Source organism: Haliaeetus albicilla, chromosome 5 (genome assembly GCF_947461875.1).
Source record: "Haliaeetus albicilla chromosome 5, bHalAlb1.1, whole genome shotgun sequence".
Lineage (NCBI taxonomy): Eukaryota > Metazoa > Chordata > Aves > Accipitriformes > Accipitridae > Haliaeetus > Haliaeetus albicilla.
The window spans coordinates 3,188,317-3,215,852 of NC_091487.1; the positions used below are offsets into that span (position 1 = coordinate 3,188,317).

The following is a 27,536-nucleotide window of genomic DNA, read 5'->3' on the forward strand; positions in this document are numbered from 1 at the left end:
GCTAGTTTCTTGTGTAAGCTTTAGCTGTGGCTTAAGTAAGTGCTTGGGGTGGTGCGGACCTCTGAGCTGAGCTGTGGTTGTGCGTCTCTGGGGTGCGCTGATACCGCACGTGGGGTTTACTCTGACTCTTCTTCCCTGCCTGTTCCTCACCTCCACAGGGGCAGTAATTACGCAGCACAGTTCAGCTGTGCTGGTGGGCTCAGGGGCTCTGGAGGGCTGGAGTTGGGACTGCACCTTCCATCCCTTGGCAGCCAACGGCATGTTTTGGGAAAAATAAAATTCTACCTTTTCTCAAATGAAGCAGTTTGCACTGAAACTGTCCTACTCGTACTAGAAAATCCAGTTCCCTTCAGAGGAAAGCAGCAGGTTTTAGGAAGAAACACCAAGTTTTGTGGCAGCAAATTCAGGCCTGCCTTTGCCCAGCAGCATGGGGAACGGGCGCTTGGCTCCAGCATTGAAAGCATCAGAGAACGAACAGCGTGAGATCACGTCACTGACCAAACGCCAGCAATTTACTTGCGTGTTTCTATGCTATTTGTAGCGAGTTGTTAAGAGTCCATCTAAACCGCGATGCAGGAACTGGCCCTCGTCTGCCTGCTACCACGGAAGCTAAATTCAGTCAAACGAATGGCAGTCGGGGTAGGTCTGGCTGTCTGGCTGTCCCACCTGCAGGTGCTGGATTCTGACCGTGCAGCTGTGGCAGTCTGGTGGTGAGAACCCCAAGTACGGAATCACTTCTTTTTCTTGTTCAGGAGATGAGGTGCAGACACTTTGACTTTACCAGGAATATTTCTTGACAAATCGGTATCCTACAAAACATTAAAGACACAAAATTGAACGCAGCAGAAAAGCATTTACAAACATCCTCCTCACCTCTGCTACTGCCTCCGAGTCTGCTGGCAGGAGCTGATGCACCCGTTTCTGCCAGCTTTCCCCCAAAGTAAGGCTGACGTCAGGCTTCTGCTCTGGCACCATGTTTTATTAATGAAAGACTTACTGGTTTTCTGTGCAGCTTCCACACATCAGCTCCATTGGATGGGCTGGTTGGGTCCGCAGGTCCCTAGGCACTGCCTGTTCACTTCAAGGTCATTAACCATTAATTGTGTTTTTCTAGCAGAGTGCCACAAAAAGCCAACATTAAGTCTGCTGCTATTCAACGTTTCTGATCAGTGAACTATTACAGGCCAGCAAGCAGCTGTCACAGGGCAGTCTGGGCCCTGATGAACGGGGATCACCAACATGAAATCAGGACCAGAAGTCACAACAGGCAGTGCAGGCGGAGCGAGGGGACTGCGGTGCGAACGGCTGACCGAGCCGCAGGAGACAAGCACAGCAAGGAACCTGCCCTCTCCCTGGTGACAGGTACGGGAGTGCTGCTGACTGATGGGGGGCCAATTTGAGGAGGAAATGGCAAAGAAAACTGCATCAGGTGAGCTAAGACCTGCCTGAGAAGAGAGACCACAGATTTCCCTGGCCTGTGGTAAGCGCCTTGCAGGGGAAGAGGGGCAGGCGAAAGCCTGGCATGAGCGGCGCAGCAGGACGCTGCCTCCAACCCGAGCCCAGCTGAACCCCCAGTGCAAGTGCCTGCCCCTTCCACACACTGCCAGCGGGAGCGAGAATTTCCCCTCCCAAAACCAGAGGACTTCTTGGAAGGTGATGCTTTTGTCAGATACGTTATTTTAGATCAAGAGCGACACAATACAGAAACCTAAGGCCCAATGACACTGGTGAGGCTCCATTCCTAATGACTCTTTCCAGCCTAAGCAGTTCATCTGCCCCAGCAGTAGAGAAACACAATGCTGCTGAAAAAAAAAAAAAAAAGCAATAGCACACTTGGTTTTGGAAGTATTTACCCCCAAAATGGCACTAGCGGACATTTTGCTACTGCTGTTATGTTTGTGCAAGAGAAACTATGTAGAAAAAACTGGTCACCTTTACACTGCGGAACAGGTCTTTTTCTCTTGCACTAGCTTCTTTGGATTGCATAAAATTATGCAAGGCAATCTTTGCAGCTGTAAAAACACAGGAAAGATTTAAACAGTATGTAAAAAAGTGCAAGCTTCAATAGGTAGAGCACTGGAAAGGATTGAAGTGCTTTAATACAGTACCTTTTCCCTTCTTTTGGGTGCCTGGAGTGAGCTTGACTTTATACCTTTCAAAAGAAAAGGTTTCTGTGAGTAGTATGCAGGCTCCCCTTGACCAGTGCAGGCTGCTGCCAAACCCTTCCCACAGAAAGTGCTACGACTTACTTATAGTTCATCATTGCCGTGTAGGGAGCACAGATGGGAACAGCAAAGAGCAGAATATCCTCAGGGTGTGGCTGGCCCGTCAGGGAGTCCAGCAACGCCTCGCCTTCCTGAACAAGCAAAGGAGCTTCACTGTGAAACCAGACGGCATCTCTCCAACCCCTAACTGCTGGTTTCACTGGGGGCAGAGGCCGAAGGGTCTCCCCTTCCAGCCAAACTACAACAGCAGCTGCAATCCCACAGGTACCCTGTGTCCGATCTCGTGATGGGGTTACCAAAACGTACCACACACTGGCATTGAACTACCAAGCCATGACTCGTTACTGACCATCTTTGATTACTCAAATCACATCATTTGAAACAGGATGGATCTTAGTTTTAAATGACCCAAACAAGACCCTCAAGTGTAGTTACATCTTCACAGTTTCCCCCTCCAGACAACTGTTATCCTCCTTCATTTTAAGAATTTAATGAAACCTACTTATTTCAAGCCTTGGGCAACACCCACACAGCCTGTAATTACAGAAAACTTTGAAGCAATTTTTATGTAAACAAACTTCTAAACTGAAGAGCAACTTGCACTGCATCGTATTGTGCCATCCTCCAGGCTAGAGCCACTATCACCGGTGGGGTGCAAACACCTCCAGAGGCAAAGGCAAGGGACAAACTTCAGTTTAGCCAGCACCTACTTTCTATAGGGAATGTACGTGATAAGCAGGGTAGGAAGAAAAAAAAGAGGTTACGGTTTTTTTAAAAATATGAGAAAGCTGAGTTCAAACAGTCACGGGCAAGAAGGGAACTTCTAACAGCAGAGCTGTGACATTCTGGAGGGCTCAGACACCAACCAGCCCCAGCCCGCTGAAACCCTGTGCCTCTGGTCCTGCTCACAGGGAGCTGCATGCTGCAGCAGGGCCCGCCAGCTTTGAGCAGGAATAAAGCCTTCTCCTCAGCACTTATCCAAGCTTCAAAGACAGACAAGCGTTTACCTCAACCCCCGGCTGATCCTGGTCTTGCTCCTCCTGTACACACAAACAAAGGAGACATCAGAGCCGAAATGAGCACACAACTGCTTTTTTCTCCCCCAGCCCCTGGAGAAAATAAATTCTTTTATCACCAGTACACAGAAAGCCACATTCTCACGGCAAAGAGAATTTAACTTATTTTAAAGCAAAGGTAAGAAGAGCACTTTTATGTGGGTGAGGGGAGGAATATTTCTTTCAAAACTCTAATTTGCTTGGCACATACCAAGCTGGGAGGAGAGATATGGGCTGTGATTCAGAGATACTGACTCACAACAACAGATCTGGAGAGCACTCGGTTACATTTCAGCTGCACCAAGTAGGAGGTGTTGACTTAACTGGATCCTCGGCAGCCTGGCAAGGCTCGGTACTCCTCTGAGCCCTCGTTCTGGCTGTGCTGGGAATGCAGTGTGCATACAGATTGCTGCAGGGTTTTCTGCTGCTTCTGGAAACTGATGGGCTCCCAGGGCCGTGGCATTAGGCAGTGTTCTCCACAGTGCCCCAAAACCAGCAAGAGCTGCTCAGCCTTCCTGACAGAACATTGCTACCCAGTGCCAGTAGAGAGTGAGAAGGGACAGACTCATGGACAGGAGAGGAGAGGTGAGTGTGTTGCTCACCTTCTCATCCTGCTGCTCCTCCAGGGCTGGGTCCTGCAACTCGTGCAGCAGGACTCCTGCTGGGAGCGTCTCCTTGCCCCTTCCAGCACCACAATGAGCAGCCTTGGGTTTCTGCTGTTGCTTCTTTGCTGGCTCTTCTTTTGTCTTCCCCTTTTTCCCTTTTTTCCCTTTCTCCTCCTTGTTTGACCCTGCAGACTTTGGTTACACACAGAGGTGGTCAGAGCCAGTGAGCCAAGCGACCGCACCACAGGGGAAGGCAAAACTCCTCTCACTCACCCCCAGCAGCTTCATGATGAGCTCCCGGTCCTCCTCATCCTGGTCCTTGTACTTCTCCTTCATCTTCTTCATTTTACTCTGCAGAAGAAAACACACCAACAGCTTTAGAAACAATGACTTTTGCAGAGTTTCGCACCCACAAACACCTAGATGCTAACCCCAAATGCACTCTCCTTCCACGTCTCCTGAACCTCTTTCAGAGCAGTTCACCAGTAACCAAGAGACTGTGGTTTCAGCGAGGAAAGCACAGGGTGCTCAATGCTAACAGACCAGCACCATCATCCTGAAACCACTAAGAGCACCACCAAGAGTCTAAAACTATCAGGCAGTGTCCTGGTTTCAGCTGGGATAGAATTAACTGTCTTCCTAGTAGCTGGTACAGTGCTATGTTTTGAGTTCAGTACGCGAAGAATGTTGATAACACACTGTTTTCAGTTGTTGCTAAGTAATGTTTAGACTATAGTCAAGGATTTTTCAGCTTCTCATGCCCAGCCAGCGCACAAGAAGTTGGCACAGGACACAACCAGGGCACCTGACCCAAACTGGCCAATGGTGTATTCCATACCATGGGACGTCCCATCCAGTATAGGAACTGGGAAGTGGGCGGGGGGGGGAAAATCGCTGCTTGGGGACTAGCTGGGTGTTGGTCGGCGGGTGGTGAGCAATTGCCCTGTGCATCATTTGTACATTCCACTCCTTTTATTACTACTGTTGTCATTCTATTAGTGTTATCATTATTAGTTTCTTCTTTTCTGTTCTATTAAACCGTTCTTATCTCAACCCAGGAGTTTTACTTCTTTTCCCGATTTTCTCCCCCATCCCACTGGATGGGGGGGAGTGAGTGAGCGGTGCTTAGTTGCTGGCTGGGGTTAAACCACGACAGGCAGCCACAGATGTCTGACAGGAATCTAGAATTTCTGTCCACACTTCACATGGCAACAGCTCAGCCCATGGGTAAACCTGGTCCCTGCCTACCTTCTGGCCCCGCTTGATGGGCTGAGGGGCCGGAACACCCTTATTGGTGTTGGGAGCAGGGGGAGGCTGTGTTTCCATCTCTTTCTGCTTCTGTTCAGGCGGCTCCAAGTTCTCAGAGTCATTTTGCTGCTTCTTTTTCTTCATTTCTCTAAGGAAAACAATCACTTGACACACTGCCTCTTGTTGTGACAAGAGAGGCTGCTGCTCTCCTGCCAGCTTTACCACCCTGCTTCCCTTCCATGTACGCTGGAAACAACCCCTCCTCAGTAAAAACCTCGAGCCCACGAGTACACAAGAAATTGTTTGTTCACAACCAGCACTCCCAAAGGACAGGAGCAGCCGCCATCCCACAGGCAGGACCCACACTGGAAATGCAGGACAAACAATTGACATCGACCAGCCCAGACTGGGAGATGCAAGACATGCCCTGCGCCCAGGTCCTGGAGACGGAATGGGGAGGAGGCATTCATCTCACTGCAAACACAAAGAGGCTCTCACCTCCTCTCCTTGGCAGACAGATGCCTTCGCCCCTGGGGCTTGCTGTCACTCTAGGAAGTGAAATGCAGTTAGACCACACCATGTCCAGCAGCAGTTCACACTGCTCTTTGCCAAACATCTGAGCTGGGACCTTACCAAGTTGGGTTCTTCTTCTTTGGGGACGATTTTCTGCAGGGATCTGTGGGGAGATCAAAATGGACCTCATCAACAGATGTAGAGCAGCTCAACCACGGACTCATCAACCACAGCCCAGACATTGGCTAACTTGGTTGCACCGCTTTTGGCTTTCTAGTCCTTGAAAATCCCAGCTTTGGTGAATGGAAAAGGGCAGCAATACCAGGATTCAGTTTACAAAACAAATCTTCAGATCTCTGCCAGCTTGTCTCACGCACACACACAAACAAGCAACAAAGACAGCCTGGATACAGTATGTGCTAAAGGAACCCCTGATGTTCAGCTTCCCATGCATACAGCCCCGCTCAGCTGTGGTATTCCCTGCAGAGCTGTCTGTTTCCACCCACTCAATCCCATCTCCTCACACTCCCTGAGGAGCACCACTTCCAGGACACAGTGAGATGAGCTCATCTCACAGCCACATGCAGAGCAGTAACTCAGCATCAGCTTGGCAGAGCAGAAACAACTCATGACTCAGTTTCTCGGGTCTGAACAGCTCTGAAAAGAAAATGGGGGCAGCCATCTCCTCCGGAGCAAAATCAGTGCGTGGTGGTCAAGGGACTCTTAGGCCAAAATAGGGAATAGCAGTGACAAAAGAGCCAGATACCCCCGTATGCATGTGTGTGTGTACTTCAGGAGGGGGGTCCAAAGCAAGCAGCCCACAAGGAAGAGCCATGCAGGAAAACGGCAGGGAACGGTACACAGCGTGGCAGTATTCCTGCAGTACAGGCTTACTGCCCTGCATTCTGCAGAGCTGAGCATCGAAAGAAGTGATGGCAACTCCTCACAGCCCTTGTCTTGGCAGCATTTTAACAGTATGGAGATCTTCAGAAGTGCCCACATGGCTGATAAGTGCAGCTGCTTCTTCACTTACCTTTGAGACTGAAGATGCGACAGGTCAATTGTTGTATCTGGGTAATTTACCTCTTCCTCCTTCACTTCAGTCTTTGACTCCAGATGCTCCACTTCATCTTCAGATTCTCCATCATCCTCTTCAGAGTCACCCTCTGGTGCAGGAGGTGTGTTTACTCTTCCCTGGTCAAGGTCAGCAACGCCCTCATCACGATTGCTCTCAGACATGGCTTCCACATCCTCTGGTGCTTCCTGACACTCTGCTTTTTCATCTTCATTGCTGCTATCTCCTCCTTCTGGGGCACACAGGTGAGAAAAACACGGTTCACATTAGAAAGCCCAAAATGACCCATAACAGTGCAGGGAACTAAATGTCAACAGTCCCGTCTGTCAACAGTGCACGCAGCACTCCAGTCACATCCACTGTACCTAATAGCTCCACTTCTTCAGACACCAGTTCGCAGGCACTGCTGGAAACCATTTCTAGATCCTCATCCTGTACTTTGATCTTCCTTTCTTCTCGGTGTCTCCAAACACAACTTTCATCCACCTAACAACAGAGGCATCTTTACGTTAGGCCAGTACCAGCTCCAGTGATGTTCACTAGCCCATTCAGAGAACACCTGACTCAGCTTTATTCTTTCCTTTTGAAGACTTTTTGCCATTCAAAAGGCTAGAAAACTAAGCCAGCACATTTAAACCCAAGTCTGACGACCTAGAACATACAGCTAGTGAGGAGACTCACGTAGCTGCACAACTAGCAGACTCCCTAAACATGCATATGCTTCAGATAGAGCTGGTATAAAAACCTAGCAGAGGTAGTAACGTTCACCAGTGTCTGTGGTTTTAAATAAAGGCAGTGCAAACTGGGGAAAAATGGAAATGAAAGCAGAGTAATTTTCAGCAAGTATTGTTTTATGGGATTTGTCCCAGTGGGAAAAGAAGTAAATGGGAATATACTGATAAAATAAGCCTCCTATAGCTCGAACCCAATTACAAAAGCCAGCAGGAGCTGCACAGAGAAAGCAGTACCTTAAACAAGAAGCTAAAGCCCATCATCAGATAGGAAGGTGGAAGAAAATTCTTCTTCCCTGAAAAACAAAGGCAGATTCTCATGAGGAGGTTTAACAGCTATGCTACATGATGTATTTTCAAAATTAATTTTTATTAGTGGCTTTAGGCTACCAAAAAATTACACTGGAGCTTGTTCTGTCTCTTGGATGACAACAGAACGGGAGAAACTCAAAAGCAGTTTAGCCCTGGTCTTCTGTCCAGGGCCTCAGCTAGAAATGCTGCTGCAGCTGCCTGATATTCAGTCTAAACCACTCAGAACAGATTTTCAGCAGAAGAGCGGAATCTGTTGGCTGCCACGGTGAGGGGGGCAGCTCAGGTGACTGCCACTGCAGGACAGCCCAGCATCTTCAGACAAAATGCCTAACATCTAATTCACATCGTTCCTTTGTGTCTCACCTCGGATCATGAAGCTTCCAGTAGTGAGGTATTCTCCTGTAGGTGCAGTTTTAGAAACCTAAAAAAAAATCATGATAAACTCTAAAGAGTATCTGTCATAGAAGGCCAGCACTGTGTACTAACAGCACTAACAAAAGCAACATTCAAGCAAGCTGCATTTTAACATATGGGAACAGTCTGCACAAGGACTCCACTTCCAAGGGGTTCTTTCTGTCCTTTGTAGACTATTTACCTAAGAGATGTTTCAATTCAATCACACATTACTGGCACTACATTTTAGAAGTCCTGGGAGAGTAACTGGGTTATTCAGGAAAGAAGAACACTGAAGGCACTGCAACTTTCAGTTTGATATAATCTCTACAACCTTACACTTGAGTTGACTGGAACCACAGCAAGACTGCATGCAGTTAATATACAAGCTAGAAGCCCAACTGAAAAAAAAAAGAGAACTCCACTTTCAATAAAAGTCCTTCCCCTCTGTTAATAAGAAGCCAAACCTACAGCATTTCCTCTATCATGTGCGGGTCGTATCAGAAGTCACCCCTCCACCCCAGCCCTAAGTGCAGCAGAGCCGGGGGAACCCACAAGGAACTGGGGGAACCCACAAGGAACTGTATCAATCAAAAGTTTCACCCGCTTCCATCAGCTCCCACACAGAGAAACTTTGTCTGCAGTCACACGCCAGTTCCTTCAGATGTTCTGTCTGCAAAGCTCATGCAGGAGTGTCCTTACCTGGTTGTGGGAGACCCACCAAGCACTGGTGACAACACGGGCTTCCCAGGCAGCGCTGTAACACAAGGCCATCGTGCCTGCCTCTGTCAGAGTTCGTGGAGGGATTGGTTCACCTACAAAGTAACGCCCAACACATTAACAAATGTGATCCACACACAACAGTTTACATTCTCCAACTTCCACACACGCCCTAATCCAGTGTGTGAGCTTTCCAGGGGCCCTGGGCAGAGACAACATGGCCTGGCTAAGCTTGAAGGCAGTACGGACAGAGCAGAAGCAGTTTCAGCAGCTGCTCTTCACAGCTCCCCAGCAGAGGCTGAAGCCAGCTGTGCTACTGCTCCTTCTTCAGCTCAGCTCCATGAACAAGCAGTAATTGTGCTCCTCACAACATAAGGCCAGCTTCCACCACCTCTCAGGAATGGGGCACAGGCAGGGTTTGCACATCTGATCTCCCATGAGATCCATATCTCACCGCATTAACACTTCCCAGCTGAGATCAGCACCCTCCATCAGCATCCAAACTGCTTATGCCACCAATGAAAGCCTCAGCAGGACCCCAGTCCCTGCGGCCAGCAGCAAGCACTTGCACCACTGCCTCTGCCAGTGACTAACACTTGTCTCTGTGAGCTCACCTCCATTGCTCCTTCCCACCAGGAGCTCAACTGAGTAATTGCAAGCAGCCAGTCATGGCTGGAAAGCAGCAGCACTCAGTGACAACCTGCTCTTGGAAGGTCTGATGCCTCTCATCCTAAAGGAAATGTGTGCTGGAGCTGAGTACCACTGCGAGGGGGGAAGGCAGCTCACTGGGCTGGGCTCAGACATACAATACAGAGACTGCCAGTTCACAGTGTTCCCAGGCTTCTACGAGTCCCTGCATCAGCCCCACACAAAGTACCTGATGGGTTCTTGATCACACAGCTTGTGGCTCCGTGGAGATCGGCATGCACGTATATGTCCCCTGGAAAAGAAGCAACTCAAATCAGTCATATATGTGGGAACTACACAGATCACTCGAGTTAAGGTGAATGTTTCTAATGTTTATTGGAAACAGCTATTTTGGCTGCAAGGAGCAGGATGGGAAGAGGATACAGAAGCGTTTTAGTCCATCCCAGTTGCCCCAGGGAGAATCAGCTCCTTTGGTGCTGTCTGTCCAACCTACTCTTATCCTACAGTGCTGGAGGGTCCAGCCTCCCAGCAGACCCCCCAGCACCCCACGGACAACACACACAGTCTCTAGGACTCACCATCACCAAAGTCCCCTCTTACCTAAGACCCAGCTTAAGAACAAAGCAGACAGACCTTCCCGTGTCATTCTTGTACATTCACAAAACTGGAAAGTAAGAGAGAAACCAACATACTCCACTTAATCAGACTCACCCGGTTTAAGATACCGCTTTACAATCAGCTCATTCTGCTGTTGATCTCTTCCAGCAATAATAAGGTAATTCTCAGAACTAATGAACCACAGGAATTTCTCAAACCTGCCAAATTACATCAATCCATTGTGTGAAAAACATCTCAAACTAACAGAACATTTCAGAGGTATTTTTTTATACCAAACTCTGAGAATATCCATCTTAGCATCTACAACTTACAAAAGACACTGCAAATAGTTTCACATTCATCCATATGCCTGGGGCATAAAAACAAGGCACAGTACAAATACAACGTCACTGCCAACAATATTTTGAGATTAAACAAGTACCATCACCACAAAGTCCTCCTATTTATTTTTATTTTAATAATTCAATTATTAGACTATAAAAAGCTTTGAGTTCTTGTTTTGATTTTTTTCATTTTTTTGTTTTTTAAATCTACTGCTACTATTTCAGATATTGAGCTGCCAGAAAGTAACAGTGAAGTTCCCTATTTTCACTAAGCCCATATTCCTAGCCATGTTAAAAACAAAAAACTCAGCTAAAGTACAAGTCCATGTCCTCTGAAAGGAACTTTCCCAGGCAAAGGCACTAACAGGATCAAGCCAGCACCTTCAAGAAGCAGCTGTAAGAAGACTCAGTACAAAGTGTAGTGCTTAGAAATCATAATTAACTCCACTTCTAAGCTAGTGAAAACTCAGCCTGACACAGTCCTTCCAAATTTGCACACATTCATAGGACATTAGATAATGACAATGAAACTGTACTTGCCAATAGACCTTTCTCGCTTTCTGAATGGTGGTAACTGTCTGAACTTCCCTCAGTGTCTGCTTCGTCTTCTTCTCGGCTGATTTAAATGCCTATTTAGACAGAAAGCATGATCACAATCTGCCAGCACAGGAATCACAAAACTGATAACTGAACAGTAGGAAAGCTGGTAGGAAATGTCTCTGAACTTTTTCAGAGTGCAGGCTCCACATACTGCTACTCACAAGCTCACATTACCCTCATGCGTGGGTTAAGATAGCTGTCCTAAAATCTTCATAAATCTTCGCCCTGGATAGCTGCCCCATGAGATTATCAGCTCTTTGATCCTAAGGGTTTCCACTGATTTTCCCCTCCTGCCTCCGCAAGCACTAGTCTGTCAGTACCTCCACCTAGCACCTGTCTTACATGTTCAAAATGCTACTGGTGGAAACCAGATGACACGACAGGGATCTGCAATTCTCTGTTCAGTCAGCTTAAAAGCTCAAGAATGAAACAACCCTGGCTTGATTGTTTTTACCTTTCGCGTCTCATTAGGACTACCCAGGCCAAGTTAGAATTGTCCACTGATCAGTGACAGGGACTTTGCTTTTAAATATCTTCTAAAAACAAAGAAAAAATACCTTTTCTGCAGCTTCTACTGTCTTCTGAGTTTTCTTAGCTGCATGTCTTTTGTGATCATAGTACCTGTGAAACACAAGTTGGTTTGTATCTGAAATCCCAGCAGATTCACTCATTTTCAGAATGTACTTATCACATTTGCCATTAGCATTCAGTTTTAAGAAGATTTTTTTTTTAGCCCAGATCTTCAGCTTAGTCTTCACCTGAGAAAAGCAGCCAGATGAAGTAAGTCCCCTCCCCTCCTCAGACAGACAGAGCACTGTGTTTGGGTTACTGTGCAGCACAAGTAGCCATTCTGTTCCATGTGTCACTGTGCAGAACTGTACTCAAAATTAAATTAATGTGGTAGCTAGAGACTAGCTGCTATGCAACAGTGAAATATTGGGTTTGGACCAAGCAAATGCATGTCCTAGAGCTCAGGGCAAGCTACTCATTTCAATTTCTAACTTCTATTTTTAAAAAGATATACACAGAGCCCTTCCTATGATGTTATCACTAACAACTGCAAGCACACAGAAACTTCTACTACCAAAGCACACATTCAATGTAAACCTTACTTTTTGGCATTGGCATATGCAGACAGACTGAGATCAACATCAACTAATGACGGTTTGTTTTTCTGAGGTTTCTTCAACTGTTTGTTTTTATTCTTTTTCTTTTTTCCCTTTGGTTCTTCTGTTTCTTCTTTCTCTAAATTAGCATCCTCCTCCTCCTCTTCCTCTTCAGATAACACATATGGGTTCCTAAAAACACATGACATCATAGGATTAAGGTAAGAGAACTGGTTATTTTTCACCCTTAGTGCAATGCACTCTTACTTCTATTCTCTCATGAAGACTGCAAATGGCCTAAGGAACTCTTAAACCATTTTCACCGTGTGGCCACAGGAAGGCCCCAGGATGCCTTACATGCAAGCCTGTTTATGTCTTCAAGTCAGCCAAAGTTTGGGGTGGGGGGCAGAGGGGGAGAAAACAAAAGCCAAAGTGAAAGAGTCCAAATTTTCCAGTCCAAGGAAGTGATGTTTTCCAAGGCAATTTTTTCTATCAAAAGGCACACATCCATGCTATCAACCTAGACAAAAATCTAGACTTAAAACAAAGAACAGTTCCAAAGATCTGCTTCCATAAAGTAAAAGAAACAGAAGACAATCTGTCTGTAATTGCCGCATGAAAAGAGAACAGTTACATCATTATACTGATGCATTGAACAGGACAGCAACGCGCTGGTTTAAAACCTCAAAAAATATCTGCTCCACTGTTTTCAAAGAGCTATGCTGAGCACACACTAGCTGGATTTGTATTTGCTTCTCACCAGGACATTAAATCCTGCTCCATACAGCTGTACTAAGTCTGTGTAGCAAAAGGTGAAGGAGTAGCATAAAATAATGTTCTCATAAAGGGAAAGAGATCTCCATAGTCCTCTGTACTAAGGATGCATGATTCAGCACTTGGTGGACAGACTGAACGGTTCGATCAGCAAAGTGATCATTACTCGCTACTACAACAGACGGAGAAGAGAGACTGATAACACAGTTACCAACACAGAACTCTCTCCTGAAAGCAAGCTTATTCTATACACTAATGTTTCTGAAAGTGAGGTCACTAAAAATTCTGTTCCAGCTGTCATACCAAAAGTTCTAGCTGTAAAAAAGAAATCCTTGCCTTTTTATCTCTAACATCCTGATATAGTGTCAGATCAGGTTTTTAAAGACACTCCAAATACTGCTTCACTGCCAGCTCTCTCCTCAGGACTTCTACAAGAACCAGCATCAAAACTTGCAGCTCACAACAGCTGCAATCTTGAACGATCAGCCTTTCACTGCACTGCCGTTAGCAGTCAGCAGCATTGAAAGTGGCAGGATCTTATGGGAATTTTAGATCAAAGAAGAGTAAATCAGAGAGGTAAATCTGTCTGCTGACTGACAGACTGGAGCTTTGGACCTATACTGCTTTAGGACACCTTCCAATGTTTTATAATATTGTCAGACAGACTCTAAAATTACTAAACCAAAAGCTATTACAGCAAAAATTACTATTATTTTTTAAAGCAAAAAAGAAGGCTCTCGGCTCACAGAACTATGTTCTCTTCATGCTGCTGTAAGAAAAACTGAACAATTTAAATACCAATGCACAAGCTAAAAAGATACCTGTCTGCTACGCAGCTCACACAGTCAGTCCTGCTTCCATTTGGTACAGGTGATCTGCAATGTACTTACCTCAGCAGCATTGTGATATGATTTGTCTGAAGCTTTAATTCTTTGATTGCACTTGCAACGGGGTCTCCCTGGGCTTGAGCTTCTTTAACAATCGCTCCAATCTCTGTCCAGTCTATCTGGTTGGCTAACGCACTACGGACCACCTGGATGGCTCGGTCAACAATCTCCAAGTTCATTTCTATAAGTTCTCCTTTCATCTTATCAGCTTCCTTAAGGAAAGAAAAAAGTTTACACCCATTGAAGCTAAACACACACTCAGCCATAGTTTAAAAAAAATAAAAGCAGTAATTAATATTGAGATGAAATCCAAGAATGGCATTGAAGTGATCACATATGACAATGGCCAACTTGACTCCTGCAAGCAGAGCAGCACAAGCAAATTTTGGCAAGAGAGGTACAAAGCACTCATAAGGAAGCAGAGCCCTGCTGGGCAGGCCTAGGCTCCCTGAGGGGCTACAGGGTGCTCGCTGACAGCAGAAGGCTTCACGTTGGGGTCTAATGCTGACCGTAGCAATGCAGACCAGCAGGTACAACACTTCAAGAAAAATTACGTATCTTCTAAGTTAAAAAAAAATATCTCAGTCTTACCTGAGCTTGCTGAAGAGCTTCTAGTCTGTGCTCATGATCCCTACGGACATTTTCAAGTTTCTTCAATGCTTGTTTTTCCTTTCAAAAATAAGTGAGATGGAAAAATATAAATACAAATGGCATTTTCTTACCTAATCACTGCAAGACACTCAATAGAGCATTCCAGCACAGAAAAATACAGCAGCGTAAGAGATGCAGAGTCTCCAAAATACCGTTGTTAATGCTATTACTTGTATTCCAAGCAAAACCAACTGCTACATTATAAATATTGAAATCCACTCCCTGACCACCACTGACCTGGCATTTCCACAGCAAAAATAAGGAATGACACCTCCCTTGCCCCAAGCTACAGCAACAAAATAAAACATTTGAACCTCAGAGAGCCACCTCAGCTGCCCCACTCTTGGATGAAAGCATACCTGCTGCAATGCTTTCAGATCAATTTTCTGTCCCTCTAGCTTGGAGTAGAACTCATCTGCTGCCTGCAAGAGAAAAAAATCAGTTTTAAGAATCTCCAAGTTGCACTAACTTATACCAGCAACAAGCAGGCAGAGAAGGTTCTGCTCAAGAGAGGTGGCTGCAAAGCACTAGAAGAGGAAACAGATGCTAAAACAGGGTTCAGTAACTTCCTCCATTTTACCTTTGCTTGAGATGAGTTCAGCAAGACACTCAAGCATATGTCTCACTGCAAACCAGGGGTTATGCAGAAGTAAGTAAGTAGCCAAACTATGGCCCGCATTTTTTGCTAAGAAATGATGAAAAGAAAGCTGCTGTTTGACACAGCCTGCTCTTCAGATTAAATGATTGCAATGACAGACCTGTCTGTCCTGAATTCCTGCTGCTCCAATAGTTCAGTTAAAAAAAAAAAAAAAAAATCCACAAAAAACCTAGAAAGTATGCCTAAGAACTGCTCCTGGTGTTCCAGTTGCCAGACACTGTGCTTAAAACAGAAGAAGAGGAAGGTTTTAGGCTGCTTAAATCATCAGTGCTGTGACGGAGATGACAGAAATTCAGCCAAGAAGCAATGCAGGAAAGCAAAATGGTAATTCTGGAGATCAAGGTCAAGAACAACACGCAGTTAATGATTTCAGATGTTAATGAGTCAAGGACCAGGAAGGACAACACTCAAGGAAATACTAAATCAGGTGCCTGAAGTTTTCAAAGCAGCAACTGGAAAAGTATAAATGTGATGACTGTGATGACTGTTTGCCTCCAGTGATAACTCAGCATCTGAACTCTCCACTAACAAAATGTTTGACCGGGACTGATAACAGCCACGCTCCTTACAGGTTCAATACACACCTCCACTCAGTTGCACAAGCCATGTTTCAGCTACAGAATCTGAGTTAATAGAGACAACATTTCTCAGCAGTAGCCTAAAGGCCCTGTTTTAGTTGGCCTTTTCTGCATAAAACATTTATCCATAAAATTAATCATCTCTTCCAAGGTCTGTGTTTTCATTAACAATTTCTGCACTACATTTTAAATACTGTTTTTAGCATCAGTCAATTAAAGCACTTAAGTACAGTATCAGCAAAAGCACTGTACCTTATTGAATGAGTCAAATTCCAAGTACGGACATTTTGAATGTTGAGAAAACAAGAAAGGATGAAATTCCTCATATCTGTAAAATACACATTTGATATTATCACCTGAAAACTAATTTATGTTATGCAGACTAGTAGAAAAATAAATACTTCAAATATTTACGTGTAGATATCTTCTGCTGGTTTATCTGGTTCCAGACTTGGCTTTTTCTCCTTTTTCTGGATAATATAACCCTAAAAGAATACATAAATATGTCATCAGCATTTCTTTTTGAAGAGGATTCCCCTTATCTCGGCAAGGCAGCAAGTTTTAGGTGCTAACCCACTGATCAGCGTGAGACAGTAAATCATTCTAGCAGGGAGACCTTGTGGCAGGAGCAATGTGATTGACTGAGTAAAGCCCTGACTGCTTGCTTGTCTTGACTCCAACTTCTTCCAGAAAAAAAGGTGAACCTCTCTTACAAACCTCAGGACTTCCCTACAGCTTATCACACAAATGCAGTTTATCTGCAGAACGGTGTTAGATGCTACTAAAGCACAAACGCAATTCTCACAGAACCTACATAATCTGCTTGTAAATTATTTAACTGCTGCACATCTAGTGCAAGGAAGAAATTTTTATTCCCCACCACTACCTGGAGCCCAAGCTCACAGAACAAAATCTGAAGCCAGTAACACCAGGAACAAGCATGTGCTGAGCAATACCCGCCTACCAGTTTAATTCTGCAATTCCTGCATAAATGATAACCAAGTTGCGCAACGGAGACCCACCTTTCCACTGAAGTTGTCAGTTAGCGTCATATATTCTTCTGCTTTCTCTAAAGCAGCAAGCACTTTTTCAATATTTTCTAAACAGAGAGGGGAGAGGAGAGGAATATTTTAAAACACCTAGAACAGAAAGATATTTTTACATAAACATGGCACAACAGCAAATCAACAAAAGACCCAGGCAACTGCTCTTCCAATCAAGTGCCTGAAGCAACCTGTCCAACTTAACCACGTTAAGTAGGATTCTAGCACGTCTCAAAAATAAAATCACAGATATCCTTTACCCCCAGTGCTTCACTACAGCAATTACTGTTTTAAACAGGAGCATCAGTACATATTTTAGATTTGGGGAATTTTTTATTAAAAAAATCTATATAGGTACTTCTAAGACATAATTTTCAAGTTCCATGAAAAAAAAAAGACCACACAAATGCTAACACTTCATAAAAATAAAACTGCAGAGGCAAAGTATAAATCAGTAGCTGTGAGAAGTTATTTGTTTGTTACAACGTTGACTTATTAAGCACCATAATGCAGCAGGAAGTAAAAAAATCCTTTTGATTTATGGCAAATATAAACCGCACAAGAAAAATAAGACAACAGAAAAATCTACTCTGATTTTACTACCCAAATCCATAATTTCCCAATAAATGTAAAGCTGCTACTTTATCAAATCCCCATGTTTGCTATAGATAAAGGAAGACTTTGATGCTAACTCTTCTATACAGGATTCTTGTAAAATATCCCTTTACATCGCCAGAGTTCACCTGACATTTAAGGTAGCATCTCATTACAAAATCATTTAGACTACAGGAGGAGTCTGATGTTTTAATTCTGATATATGCACAATTCAAGAGTTTTAGTGCGAACAAGGTTGGTCCCCAACCTATAAACATTACAGTATATAACCGTATGGCAGAACTACAGGTTTAAGGATTACTCATCTCTTTGGAAAAAAATACTACATAGACATAAAAATTATCATGTATGTAGTACAGCCTTTAAAATATTATTTCCTACATACCTTTACTTTCCATATGCTGATCTATTTTGACATACCCAGAAAATCCAGCTTCTATAAGGCAATGCTCAATGAGAGTGGCTCCATAAGCTGTTAAAAAAAAAAAAAAAATCATCTGTAGAAAACATTCACAATGAAATTTGTATTTACACTGACGTTAAGAGAAGTGTTTCAACAAGCTAGGGCTGTGAAACTACAGCCAATCCTTAGAGAGGCTGGGGAGACCGAGGGAGCTGTGGTCCTAAATTCAGGAGGCAGACCCCAGAGAGAGCAGATGATCAGGTTTCCCACAGTGGCCCTCTCAGAAATGCTCGCTGGCTGGGCAGAGCAGCTGGGTCTCAGCTCACAGCTGACAAGTTCTTACAAACTTAAGGATGCTCACATTCATCTGGAACTGGGAAAGGTCTAAGATAGAATAAGGATATACAGGAAGGATGGGCTTCTGTTGGCCAAATGGAATTAAACCTTTACATTTAAAAGGGGGTAGGAAAGATTCTGAACTGAAGATTGTAGGAAACCCAACAACGGTGGCAAACCGCCTGGCTTGAGATAAGGTATTACAGTACGTGAAGTCATACAAACTCTGTAGCTTCAAATAAGGAATTAGGAAAAAGCTGGCAAAGCCAAATGTGAAATGAGTGACAACCGAAACAGATACAGCCCCATTTGAACAGGGTGTGGAGAAGCAGCAAATGAAAACAGATACAAGCTCCTACAAAGATCCTTAAAGACTAAGAAAGAAGATGGGGCCATGGAAAACCAAGTTTAACTAAGAACACTGAGAACAAACAAAGCAGAAACATGAATGAAGGAAGACAACCACTGATACAGTGCCGCATCAAGCTTAGAATGACACAGATGACCTTAGAGTAGGCAAACAGGATCTTAAGAGTCCAAACAAATTAACAAGATAACCACTTGAAAAAACCCAGCACAATCCCATGGGAATGAAAACCCAGGCCTGCATCTGGGACGTGCAGTATTAGGGCGACAGTACTAACTGCCTGAGCAGGGCTGCTGGTCACCCTAATGGGCAGAGGGACAGCCAAGAGATTGTGAAAGCCAGACACAGAACAGCTAAATCAGGTTTCAATCATCCCAGCCTGGCTGGACAGAAGTCCTGTCATGGTACAAGGCTGACACTAAAATTTACCTGGATCCATGCTAGCACAACAAAAGCCCAAGAAATCTCTTACTCTCAGCTCAAAAGGGAAGATTACATAAAGCAAGAGAGCTTCTTAGAAGGAAAGAAATTAAGACAATCAATAAGAGGCAATGTCTGCAAATAACCCACAGACTATTTAGAGATGCTATTTTGGAGCTTCAGAACAAATGCATACCACTTATTAAACAGTGTTTCAGAAAAATCCAAGGATGGCTGGCACGACTAAACATCAGCTTAAGAGATACTGTTAAAAGCAAAAAGTTATCTGAAGTTGTGTCCCTTGTGGAAAATGGCAGACCACACTCTGGCAGGTGAATGTAAAACACAGGAACACTGGCCAAAATTAATCTTAAGCAAATCTGAAAAAAACCCACCAAGATTAAAATTAAAGTCTTTTCCAGATATATCATAAGCAGGAAGCCTGCTAGAATCAGTAGGTTCAAGAAGTGATCAACGTGCAAAAGGAACACTTGGATATGACAAGAGCAGGAAGATTAAATTAATGTCTTGAGTTTCATTCATAGTGTAGGGGCACAGGGAAGCTCAGGCTGGAATGTTTCTCTGCAGGCAGTATGTCAGAAAATCTGCCTCAAATCCAGTTGTCAGCAGAGGTGATGGATCCAACAGGCAAAACAAGCAGCGGCAAATCCGCAGGATCATGTGGTACTCAGCCAGGCGTTTAAAAGAACTCAAGGACAGAGATGCCAAACTCTTAACAGTAGCTTGCAACATCTCTCTTAGCAGCAGAGGCACAAGGAGGTTAACGCACTGGCAATTTTAAAAAGGGACTAGAGAACTATCAATTCTTTTTAGCCTAAAGACTAAAAGTAGCAGAGAGCTTTGCACTAGATACAGAAGAGCCAGCAGAGTTTTGTATTTTGCATCATAACGCTACAAGACAGTTAAAAAGCACAAAGACAAGGGAGGTCAAACAGATAAGGTCTGCTTGGATTTCCAGAAAGCATTTAGCAAAGCTCACCCCAAAGCTCTCCGAGAAAACAAGCTGCCAGTGGATAGCAGGATAGTCCCTGCCTGGATTAGAACCTGGCTGAAAGACAGGAAACAGGGAGGAAGTATAAACTGTCAGCTTGCATCCTTGGAGGGAGAGGAGGAAAGGTGAGCTCTCCAGGGACCCGCTCTAGGGCCTGCACTGATCAACATGCACCTAAGTGATCCAGGAAGGGGGAACAAAGGGCAAGGGGCAAAGCCTACTAACGAAACACAACTCATCTAAGCAACAAAGACAACAGCCAGCTGTGAAGAACTGGAGAGGACCGAGCAATAGTGAGCTACCAAAGAACTGACACATAAACTCACTGTAAAACAATATAAAATTATGTACATGAGTACTGTGGTTTAACCCCAGCCAGCAACCAAGCACCCCGCAGCCGCTCACTCACTCCCCCCACACCAAGTGGGATGGGGGAGAGAATCAGAAAAAAAAAGGTAGACCTTGTGGGTTAATAGAACAGAAAGAAAATAATAATAACAGTAATAAAATTACAATAAAAGGATTGGAATATACAAAACAAGTGATGCACAGTGCAATTGCTCACCACTCACTGACCAATGCCCAGTCAGTTCCCGAGCAGTGATCCGCCCCCCTCAGCCAACTCCCCCCAGTTTATATACTGGGCATGACATCACACAGTATGGAATATCCCTTTGGCCAGTTTGGGTCAGCTGCCCTGGCTGCATCCCCTCCCAACTTCTTGTGCCCCTCCAGCCTTCCTGCTGGTTGGGCAGAAGCTGAAAAATCCTTGACTTGGTATAAACATTACTTAGCAACAACTGAAAACATCAGTGTGTTATCAACATTCTTCTCATACTGAACCCAAAACATAACACTGTACCAGCTACTAGGAAGAGAATTAACTCTATACCAGCTGAAACCAGGACAATGAGGAAAAACTATCCTACTTATGCATATACCCAACCCATCATTTCTTTTGGGAGCAAGACCTGACAACAGATGGTTCTGTGGAAACATAAGCTCAATTGTCAGTGAACACAAAAGAGTCAAGCCATGTGTTGGGAATTATTAGGAAAGGGATAGTGAACAGAACATGGGAAATCATGCCACAGTATAAATCCATGGTGCACTTCCACTGTGAATGTTAGGTACACTTTTACTTACCCCATTTCAAAACAGGTAGAGTTAGAAAAGGCACAGAGAAGGGCAAGAAGGATCATCACAGGCTTGGAACAGATTCTGTACAAGGAAAGACTATGTAGGCTACGCAGTAGGCTGATCAGCCTAGAAATTACTAAGACTTGTAAAATGAGTGGTGCAGAGTTGGTAAATAGGCAGCAACTGCTCACCTTCTCTTCAAATCCAATACTAGGGCACCAAGTAAAACTGGCGAGATTAGTTTTGGAACAAAAAAAGGATGTGACTTTTCATGGGACATGCAAGCAAGTGGACCTCTTCACCACAAACACTGTAGATGCCAGAAGTTCATACAGGTTCAAAAAGAGCTTTGGTAAATACATGGAAGGAAAATCCAACCCAAGCTATTAAATACAAAGAGGCCTGCCGATCAGTCATGGGAAGTCTCTAAAACATAAAACTGCTGTGACTGAGACTCTTCCAACAAAGTATCCGTGTGCCTGTTAGGGCTGGTGACCAGGCACTGGCCCAAGGTTGAGCTAACTGCGTAGGACATGAGGAACTACAGGACGCAGCATGAGAAACTGCTGGACACAACAGTTATCAGCGTGAGAACTGGCAAAAATTAGAGAAGCACCAGAAGGGATACCCCAGTTTCACAGGTAGTTAAGGAGGAATGGGGTGAGAAACAGCCAAACTCACACAGTAACTGAAGGGAAGAATTGTGGACCTTTGAATTGTTGCCAGGCCAGCTGTGCCTCCATAATCAGATCAGTAACACTACATAAGGCCAAGGTTACCTAGATAACAGTATCAGAAATACCAAATTCAACTCTGGATATAGCAAAACTGGGAACAATGGGAGAAAGTAATGAGCAGCGGGTTGTTTATTTAGGAGGAGACCAGCATGGAGAAGGAGAGGGACAAGGGTGGTGAAAAAGAGAAACAAGAAATGGGGAAAGTAATACTTAGTCCCACAAATCATGTGATTTGAGCTGTTCAGAGGTACCTGCCAGGCAATCCCATGCTTGATCAACACTGCCAAGTCAGGAGGATAAACAAAACTTGTTTTGACTATGTCACACAAGTCAAATTCGCTTCTATGGTCGGGAAAACCAGGGCACAGGGTGCTTTGCCCAGCTACCAGGGAACACCCAGTGGACATACCAAGCATCCTGGATTTACCACATCGGTTGTCATTCCAGGGACTGGCAGTACTGGCATCCTCCAACCACTTCCTAACAACATCCTTGCCCTGACTTTACACTTATATCTCCTATTCGGTACCACTGAAGACAAGACGCTGTGCAAAATGCACCAAGTCAGAGCTCTAACAGAGCTACTCTCAGGTCCTTGTCACTGCAGGATCATGGCAAGGCTCATCTCTCTGTGCAGTTGGCTTGGAATGAAAAAAATCTACTCTGTTCTCAAAGGCTTAGGTTTTTTGTTGTTTTTCAACACACATGAAAGCAGACTGTCATGAACAACATCAAGAAAAAAAAAAAGACTGCTTGAAGTTGTTCAAATTCTCAGCATCATCTAAACATAATGCATATTGACCTCATTTCATTTTCTAATAAAACACAATTACTTACGAAGATGTGGGTTAAGAGCCCTCTTCAGTTGTTCCCCTTTGGGTGCATTTGATATCATTTCAGTTAACCTGAGGAAGATAATGGAGAGTTGCAATGCCAAAGAACAATGGGTTTTAAGACTACATTGTATTGCTTAGAAGCTACAAAACATTTTCAGTTTTAAAAAAAGAAATGCAAAATGCCCTGTAATATGTGAAAAGACTACCCAAAGACATGCTGCCTTTGACAGTCCCAAGTAATTTGGGTTTATTCCAATATATACACCATTTAAAAGCAATTACCTTTCCAAGGTTGGCAGAGGTGTAGCCGCTTTTGCACTGTCAACTGGGTATCGTTCCCGAACCGCAAATCTGACATCATCCGCTTCATTCGTGCGAAACCTCAGAATGTTTAAAATGACGTATTCATGGTCTGTCAGGACAATGTTACCCTGCCAGCACACCATAGGGGACCATCAACAAAGGCCATACGCATGTGCTTGCTTACCAAGGACACGCTTGGAGCTTTGCACTCACCCTGTCATACAGCTCAATAATCAGGTGATAAGCAGCTTCATCGCTTCCAAACTGGAAGTCCACAATTCTGTCTATACCCAGCTGTTTTACACTGACAAGTCTTCTGGTCTTTAAATGTTTACGGCACTGTCAATAACGAGAAAATGTCTGTGAGATGATGCAAATAAATCTGCTTGTGACATTTTATACTGAAATACATTCTTAGCTATAGATCCCTTCTGTGACATTAACTACTTCTTACTTCATACAGATACCATAAATGTAAAAATGCCAATCTTGGTAATAGAGAGACAAGACAGCTCTTAGCAAAATAATACCTTGACATTTATAGGTAATATAATTGTTCCAGATTCTTCATGTTGAGCCATTTTTGCCATTAAAAACTGCTATTTGTTTAGTTCAACAAGTGAGCAGCTAGTTAAAATTCAAAAGGTTTATTTTACAAAGAGAACCGGGATTATCCCTGCATCCATATATGACGTGGAAAGCCACCCTGAAGAACCTTTGCTGAGTCATTTCAATGAGGCCATGTCCAGAGGTGGTGGGCTAAGCAGACCTGTGTGAGCTGGCACTCAGGTTCCATCCCTGCATATCTACCTGCAGGAACACAGCCTAACACCTTCCAGCAAGATCTGAACCCTCAAAGTCCAGCAGACTGAACAGCAGGACTCTATTAAGATAGGGTGCTGCATCCAGGGCCTAAAATTTGGACAATCCAACTGAAATCACAAGGACTTTGCTGGAGTAAAATTCCAAAAGATCTGGGTGACCCAGAAAATGTCCAGCAGATTAATATTAGTCTTCATAAATTTACATTTTCATTGTTTCAGGCACTAAACATCAATGATGTGACCCCGGGTCCACATTGGCTCTTCCCTTGTCCTCAGTCACCCACTTGATCAGCATCCACCAGGCAAATCCTTCCACTATTTTCTTCTGTCTCAAATCCCTCCACTATTTTCTTCTGTCTCCAAGGACAGAACATGAATGTTGCTTTCTGATATCCAGCCACCTTATCAAAAAGAAACTGTAGGTTAGTTTACCTTCATTGCAAAGCCAGATGGCATCATGTTTTTTGGCCACTCGAACTCTGTCGTGTGAATGCGTATACCAGATTCAAGCAGCAGCGTGGCCTTGCAGTCTGGTCTGTTAACAAAACAAACACTCACTACTTGGCACATGAGCAGCCACCCCTTACCACACACCAGTTTGCACTAGAATGAGACCAAAGCACTGCAAACCAGTGGCACACTATCTACAGAAAACACTGTTGCCAAAACTGGTAAAGCCCATCAAATAGCTCCACTGACAGTGAAAGGACATCTACTTTTTGAAGTTTACGGATAATTCGGCCAAGCAAAATGCTTGGCATGCAATGGCGTTAAAAATTCTCCAGCACAACTGGAGGCAAGCAGATGAGCAAGAGTCCATTTCAGACACCACTGGAGTGGACAGGTTAGTGACATGACATGAGCCCTACCTCCCATTTGGCCTGGGCACCCGTATCACTTACTAAGTGTTGCTCTTCGCTCCTCCAACTCCTCTCTTCCCTCCCCACAAAAAGAAACTATGACATTTGTGTGTTTTTACACTAACATCTTTGGCCTTTTGTATATTTTCTGCAGTATTTCACACCTCATATGCTATCTCCCAAGAGCTTCCTCAGTAAAAATTACTTCATGCTATCAAAGAACGATAGAATTTCACTGAAAACTAGTCAGAAAAGCCACACACCTGTCAACAGAAACTACAGATACAAAAAAAATCAAGTTCTCATATGTACAGTAACAGCATAAAGAAATTTAAAGACATTCTTACTTTTGAAGGCGAATAAGATACGTCTTATTATCCACATCATAAACATTGTTTACTCTCATTCCCAATAAGCTGTCAAAAAGAAAATACATGCTTTGGAGAATACAATACACAAACGACACAAGTGGCTAAAAAAAATCGCAGTGATAATTAAAATATACAGAAGTGCAAGTTTTGATAAATTACCAAGCAGTAACTGAAGAGGCAGCAAAGGAAGATTAACGGAACAAGCTGGAAGCTGAACCACCAAAAGATGGAGAAATTGGTATTTACGGACAAAGGGCAAAAAGCTAAACAAGTCAAAGCAAAACCAGCCACTGCAGATATCCCAGCTGCAACCAGACAGCTTCTGGATCTCCAGCACAGGATGGGGGCCAGGCTGCCAGGTCCTGCAAGCACTCCTCTTTGTGGCAGGGATGCAAAATTTACTGGTTATACGGGAGCACTTTGTTCCTCCGGGCTAACTTCTGCATCACTTAGGGAGCCCATTGCCAGCATGGGGCACTAGTATTCCCAGTAGAAGCAAAGAAACGGCCTGGGGGGTCAGTCTCGTCACCATTTTGTTCAGCATGGGGCTGAATATGCAGATTGCCCTGGACACCAGAAGGGTATGAGGGCTCCACGGCGCACGGATGTGAGGAGCATTAGAGCTTCTCTGCTGGGTGGGAGAGTAGACGACAGACCATAGTCCCTTCCCTGTGCAAACAGGAAAGGGAGAACACTCAATTGCTCCCCAGGGAGAGCCTGGGGGACAGGAGGGAGCAGGACAAAGAAGGGGGGAGCAAGAGCACTAGGCCTTCCCTGATGGTGTGACAGGGGAGGCAGAGAGGACTCTGTGCTCTACAGCAGGAAGATGTGCTGGGAGCCACGCAGGCAGCATCAGACAGGCCCTGTGCTGCCCCATGGTGCCACAGCACATGACAGAGAGGGGCAGCCCACCATCCAGCAAAGCGTGGGGCTGGACTGCCCGGAGGAGTCTATGTATAGCAGTGGCAGAATCACCTCAGAACAGCACAGTGCAGGGCTGCGCTCCCTACGATGGCAACACCGAACGGCGCAGTGCGGAGATGCACCGGAGCACAAACCGGCAGTGCAGCACCCGCAGCACGGGGGGCAGCGGCTGTAACAGTGCTGAGAGCGGCACAAAGCGGGGACGGGGGCTAGGCAGGACTATGTCCTGCAGGGGAGCAGGGCCGAGCAGAGGCGGGCAGAGCAGATGAGGGGGGTTTATGCGGAGGGGCAGAGCGGGGGTGTGCGCGGAGCCGGGCTGCCGGTGGAGGTGGGGGAGGCAGAGCCGCCCCACACAGCCCCGGTGCCATGGAGGGCCGGGCCCCGCTGAGGGGAGAACGACGCCACCGATCGGGCCGGGCCGCGCCTCCTCGGGGTGGCACCGCGTGGGAGCGGACCCCGCGCCAGGAGGCAGCCCGAGGGGGTGGTGGTGGGCTGTGTGTGTGAGGGAGGGGGGAAGCGGTACCTCTGCCGGAGCTCGGCGAGCACCGCGCGGATGTCGACGGTGCTGAAGCGAGACTTCATGGCGGCGGCAGCGGCCGCGGCGGCCGCTCCGACTGACAGGACTCCCGCCACGCGCCTGCGCCACCGCCCGCTACGGGTCGCGCCCCGCGCCAATTCGCTCCGCTCCGCGATCCCGCGCATGCGCCCAGCCGCGGGGCCGGGCGGGAGGAGGAGGAGGGCGGCGGTGCCGGCGCCCGGCCGGCAGGGGGCGGTATAGTGGCGGGGGGGGAGGGTCTGCCGGGCGGGGCGGTGGAAAGGAGGCCGCGTGCCTCTGTGTTGCTCAGGCTGCAGTGCAGTGGCTATTGAGAGGCGGGATCCCGGTACTGAGCGGTGCCGGCGCCCGTCCGGCAGGGGGCGGTATAGTGGCGGGGGCGGTATGTTAGCGGGGGTCGGCGTGAGCAAAATCGCGGGCGCGGGGCGGTGGAAAGGAGGCCGCGTGCCTCTGTGTTGCTCAGGCTGCAGTGCAGTGGCTATTGAGAGGCGGGATCCCGGTACTGAGCGGTGCCGACGCCCGTCCGGCAGGGGGCGGTATAGCGGCGGGGGGTAGTGGCGGGCGGGCCGGCTTGAGTAAAAGCGCGGGCGCAAAAGGAACCCGCGTCTCTCTGTGTTGCCCAGGCTACGCTGCAGTGGCTATTCACAGGCGCGATCCCGCTACTGACCGGCACGGGAGCTTTGACCTGCTCCGTCTCCGACCTGGGCCGGTTCACCCCTCCTTAGTCAACCTGGTGTCCCCCGGCTCCCCGGGACTCACCATATTGATGCCGGCCTTAGCGCGGACGCCCGCTCGGCATAGCGCACTGCAGCCCAGAACTCCTGGGCTCAAGCGATCCGGCGGGCTCAGCCTCCCGAGTAGCTGGGACTACAGGCACGCGCCACCGCGCCCGGCGCTCACCGCCCCGCGCTGCCGCCTCTACTGCCGGCACTGCGCCCGGCGAGGACGGCTCGGGCCCCCCTGAGGGCCCCTTCTCCCCTCCTCTGGCCCCTTCTCACCCTCCTCGGGCCCCTTCTTCACCTTCTCAGTCACCTTCTCGCCCTCCTCTGGCCCCTTCTTCACCTTCTCAGTC

At 46.0% G+C, this 27,536-nt stretch overlaps 1 protein-coding gene across 1 annotated transcript; it reads right to left on the minus strand.

Moving 5' to 3' along the window:
* Positions 1 to 480: 480 nt before the first annotated feature.
* Positions 481 to 26,551, minus strand: NEMF (nuclear export mediator factor). The gene is made up of 33 exons (XM_069783022.1): positions 26,435 to 26,551; positions 24,964 to 25,032; positions 24,189 to 24,291; positions 23,146 to 23,271; positions 22,912 to 23,060; positions 22,631 to 22,698; positions 17,764 to 17,850; positions 16,743 to 16,819; positions 16,135 to 16,205; positions 15,973 to 16,048; positions 14,844 to 14,906; positions 14,425 to 14,502; positions 13,837 to 14,045; positions 12,179 to 12,364; positions 11,624 to 11,687; positions 11,007 to 11,095; positions 10,237 to 10,340; positions 9,755 to 9,817; positions 8,860 to 8,972; positions 8,128 to 8,185; positions 7,690 to 7,748; positions 7,087 to 7,207; positions 6,680 to 6,953; positions 5,767 to 5,809; positions 5,632 to 5,681; positions 5,134 to 5,281; positions 4,159 to 4,236; positions 3,883 to 4,077; positions 3,233 to 3,265; positions 2,250 to 2,356; positions 2,109 to 2,152; positions 1,933 to 2,012; positions 481 to 809 (listed from the first exon to the last, which is right to left on the minus strand). Exons 1-33 carry the CDS (start codon positions 26,491 to 26,493, stop codon positions 732 to 734), a joined length of 3,222 nt encoding a protein of 1,073 aa, XP_069639123.1. The 5' UTR covers positions 26,494 to 26,551; the 3' UTR covers positions 481 to 731.
* Positions 26,552 to 27,536: the final 985 nt, after the last annotated feature.